General features: G+C 53.7%; 1 protein-coding gene across 1 annotated transcript in view; it reads left to right on the top strand.

The window, feature by feature from the left end:
- The window catches only part of LOC126982380 (uncharacterized), a 4,011-nt gene that overhangs the window by 350 nt on the left and 1,161 nt on the right, over positions 1-2,500 (top strand). Inside the window, exon 1 of the mRNA XM_050834398.1 lies at positions 1-2,500. This exon is cut by the window's left edge and continues 350 nt beyond it; it is cut by the window's right edge and continues 1,161 nt beyond it. Within this exon, the coding sequence (XP_050690355.1) occupies positions 1-2,500 (2,500 nt within the window).

A 2,500-nucleotide genomic window follows, 5' to 3' on the forward strand; every position in this document is an offset into this window, starting at 1 on the left:
TCAACAGGATGCGAACTTCGGTCGCCTGTACAAAGCTGCCACGCAGACTAGCAAGCGTGTGCTGAAGGCTGTGTTCTTGCTGCTGCTGCCTCGCATTCGCGTGGCGGAGATGAGCTGTTTTCCTTCTTCCATTGCTGACTACTGCATGCATGTCCTGAATTGGTCCAACACTAAGTTTCGATCCAGCTTTAACTCCGAAGAGCGAACACTCCTTCAGCAGCCTGTTGTTGCAACCGATATGGACGTGTCTCTGCTGTCTAAGCTATTTTTCATGCTTTTCGGGGATCTGAATATACCGGAGTCATTGTGGCGCGCCGTGCGGAACATCAAGAACGTAAGGAACCGAGTGTGTCATGAACACTTTTTGCTAGACGAAGAACAACTTGCCAAGAACTTGAGTGACCTAAAGGCGATGTACGAAGCACTGCTAGACCAGACGAAGGACATATTCGCCGCCGAGGTGGACGACCTGAAGAAAGCGTTTTATGCTGAGGTGGATGAGATCATGTCTACGTCGGTACCCGTGGAGGCATCAGAATACTTTGATAAAGTGGAACAATTCCGCATTCAACTTGTGGGTCAGTTTATCAGGCAGAGCCAACGGGAACTGATGGAATACTACGCCAAGCTGAAGGTACTGAACCCCTTCACGTGGCTCAGCAGCCATAGCTTCCCGCAGCTGCAGGTAGACAGGATCTTCACTCCATTGCTCATCACTGAGCAGACCAGAAAAGTGGAGGCCGCTGCGCTATTGGCCACAGAAGTGCTGAACTCTGATACGGAAGAGGACTCCGGCGTTCTTCCTGACGTGCTGGTGCTAGCCGGCATTGCGGGCTGCGGCAAAACATCACTGTGTCGCTATCTGCTGCATGACTGGCACACAAAAGAGGGCTCTGTGGCCTGTCTCAGGTCGGTGGATGTCCTTCTGTATATTGAGGCAAGGAACGTTACCTCTCCTTCCCTCGCTACCTTCCTGCAAAAAGCCTTGCTGCCTAACACCTGCAGTCACTTCGAAGAGAAAGACATCCTGCAAACGTTACGGCAAGTGGCTGTGTTGTACGTCATCGATGGAATGGACGAGGCCACAGCCGACGCTCGGGAGCTGCTGAATGACGTCTTCTCGCTGGCAGGCGACGCGCGCGTCCTCGTCACAACTCGGCCAGAGTTCACCTCGAGCGTGACGCAACTTGCGGAGCATCACCACCTGTCCCACATGACTTTTAAGGTTCACGGTTTTTCTGATGAGGGCAGAAGATCATTCGTTGCCAGGGTGTTTGCAGCATTCGTACCCGACGAGGCGGCTCGTCAGTGCCAAGAGAGAGAGTTTCTGAAGTTCCTCAAAACCTCTTGTCAGGGTCTGGTCGGCCACCTCAAGTTGCCTCTTACACTCGCGCTGCTCGTTTGTCTCTGGCGGGACGATAAAACAAGCATAGCCAATGTTAATTCCGCTACCAGACTCTACGCGGAGATCTTCAAGCTCTGCACATCTAAGATGGCGACACGGCTCCATAATAGCGCAACACCTCTTCTGCTAGACCTGCAAGACTTCGTGGCGTCGTGGTTTATGGCCCTGGGACGGGAAGCGTACCGCATGCTAGAGGAAGGACGGCTGATCATTGACGGCGACACTCAGCGGCAGCTGGTGGCTCTGTGTGAAGGGAAGGGTCTAGCCAGCCTGCAGGTGTTTTCCACTTTCCTGCACTGCGAAATGAGTGTCAGCCTCCTTGGCGTGTGCCATAACTTCTCTTTCGTGCACAAGAGTCAGATGGAGTACCTCGCAGCGTTGTATATCTACCACGAACTGATGAAGGAGTTACCTCTTAGCAAGGAGTCTGTCAAGGGCGTGCTGGCAAAATTCAACATCTTTGGGAGGAGCATGAACCAAGAAAATAGGTCAGGCATTAGTGATATCATCTTGTTCGCAGGGTGGGGAGCCAAGTGGGTGAATACCTGGCTCTTTGTGGTGGGACATTTGTGCATGAGTACGAAGGTGGATAGCGTTCTGCAGGTGGTGTTGGACATTATTCTGTCTGTTCGCGCCGTAACGCAAAACGAAATCACAATGTGGCGCCTCGTGGAGGAATCAGGACGCCACCCGATTGTGAAGCAACGAGTCGGCGCCGCTATGAACAGAAGCTTGAACTGGCGGCCTAATGAGGTAGAGTTGTGTGACGTCACTAACCCAGTGCTGATGCTGATGCAGCACACCACCTTCACGCCGCAAGCCGTCTACCTACGGTTGGTAGGCAGTCAACACGGCACACTGCTGGTCGACGAGGATGGCCACCCGCGCCGTGTCACCTACCACAGTCTGCCGCCCATCCTTACCTGCCTCACGCGGCGGCCTTCCTGCATGGTGTTCCTGCGGCTGGATGAACAATACTACACGTGGGGAGGAGAGGAAACCGCCGACGAGCTTCTTAAAGCACTGCAGTCAAAGGGCAATGTAGTGACATTGATGGGCCACCTGGGGCCACAGGGAGCCACGGCCTTGTCCACT

Source organism: Eriocheir sinensis, chromosome 50 (assembly GCF_024679095.1).
Source record: "Eriocheir sinensis breed Jianghai 21 chromosome 50, ASM2467909v1, whole genome shotgun sequence".
Taxonomy (NCBI): domain Eukaryota; kingdom Metazoa; phylum Arthropoda; class Malacostraca; order Decapoda; family Varunidae; genus Eriocheir; species Eriocheir sinensis.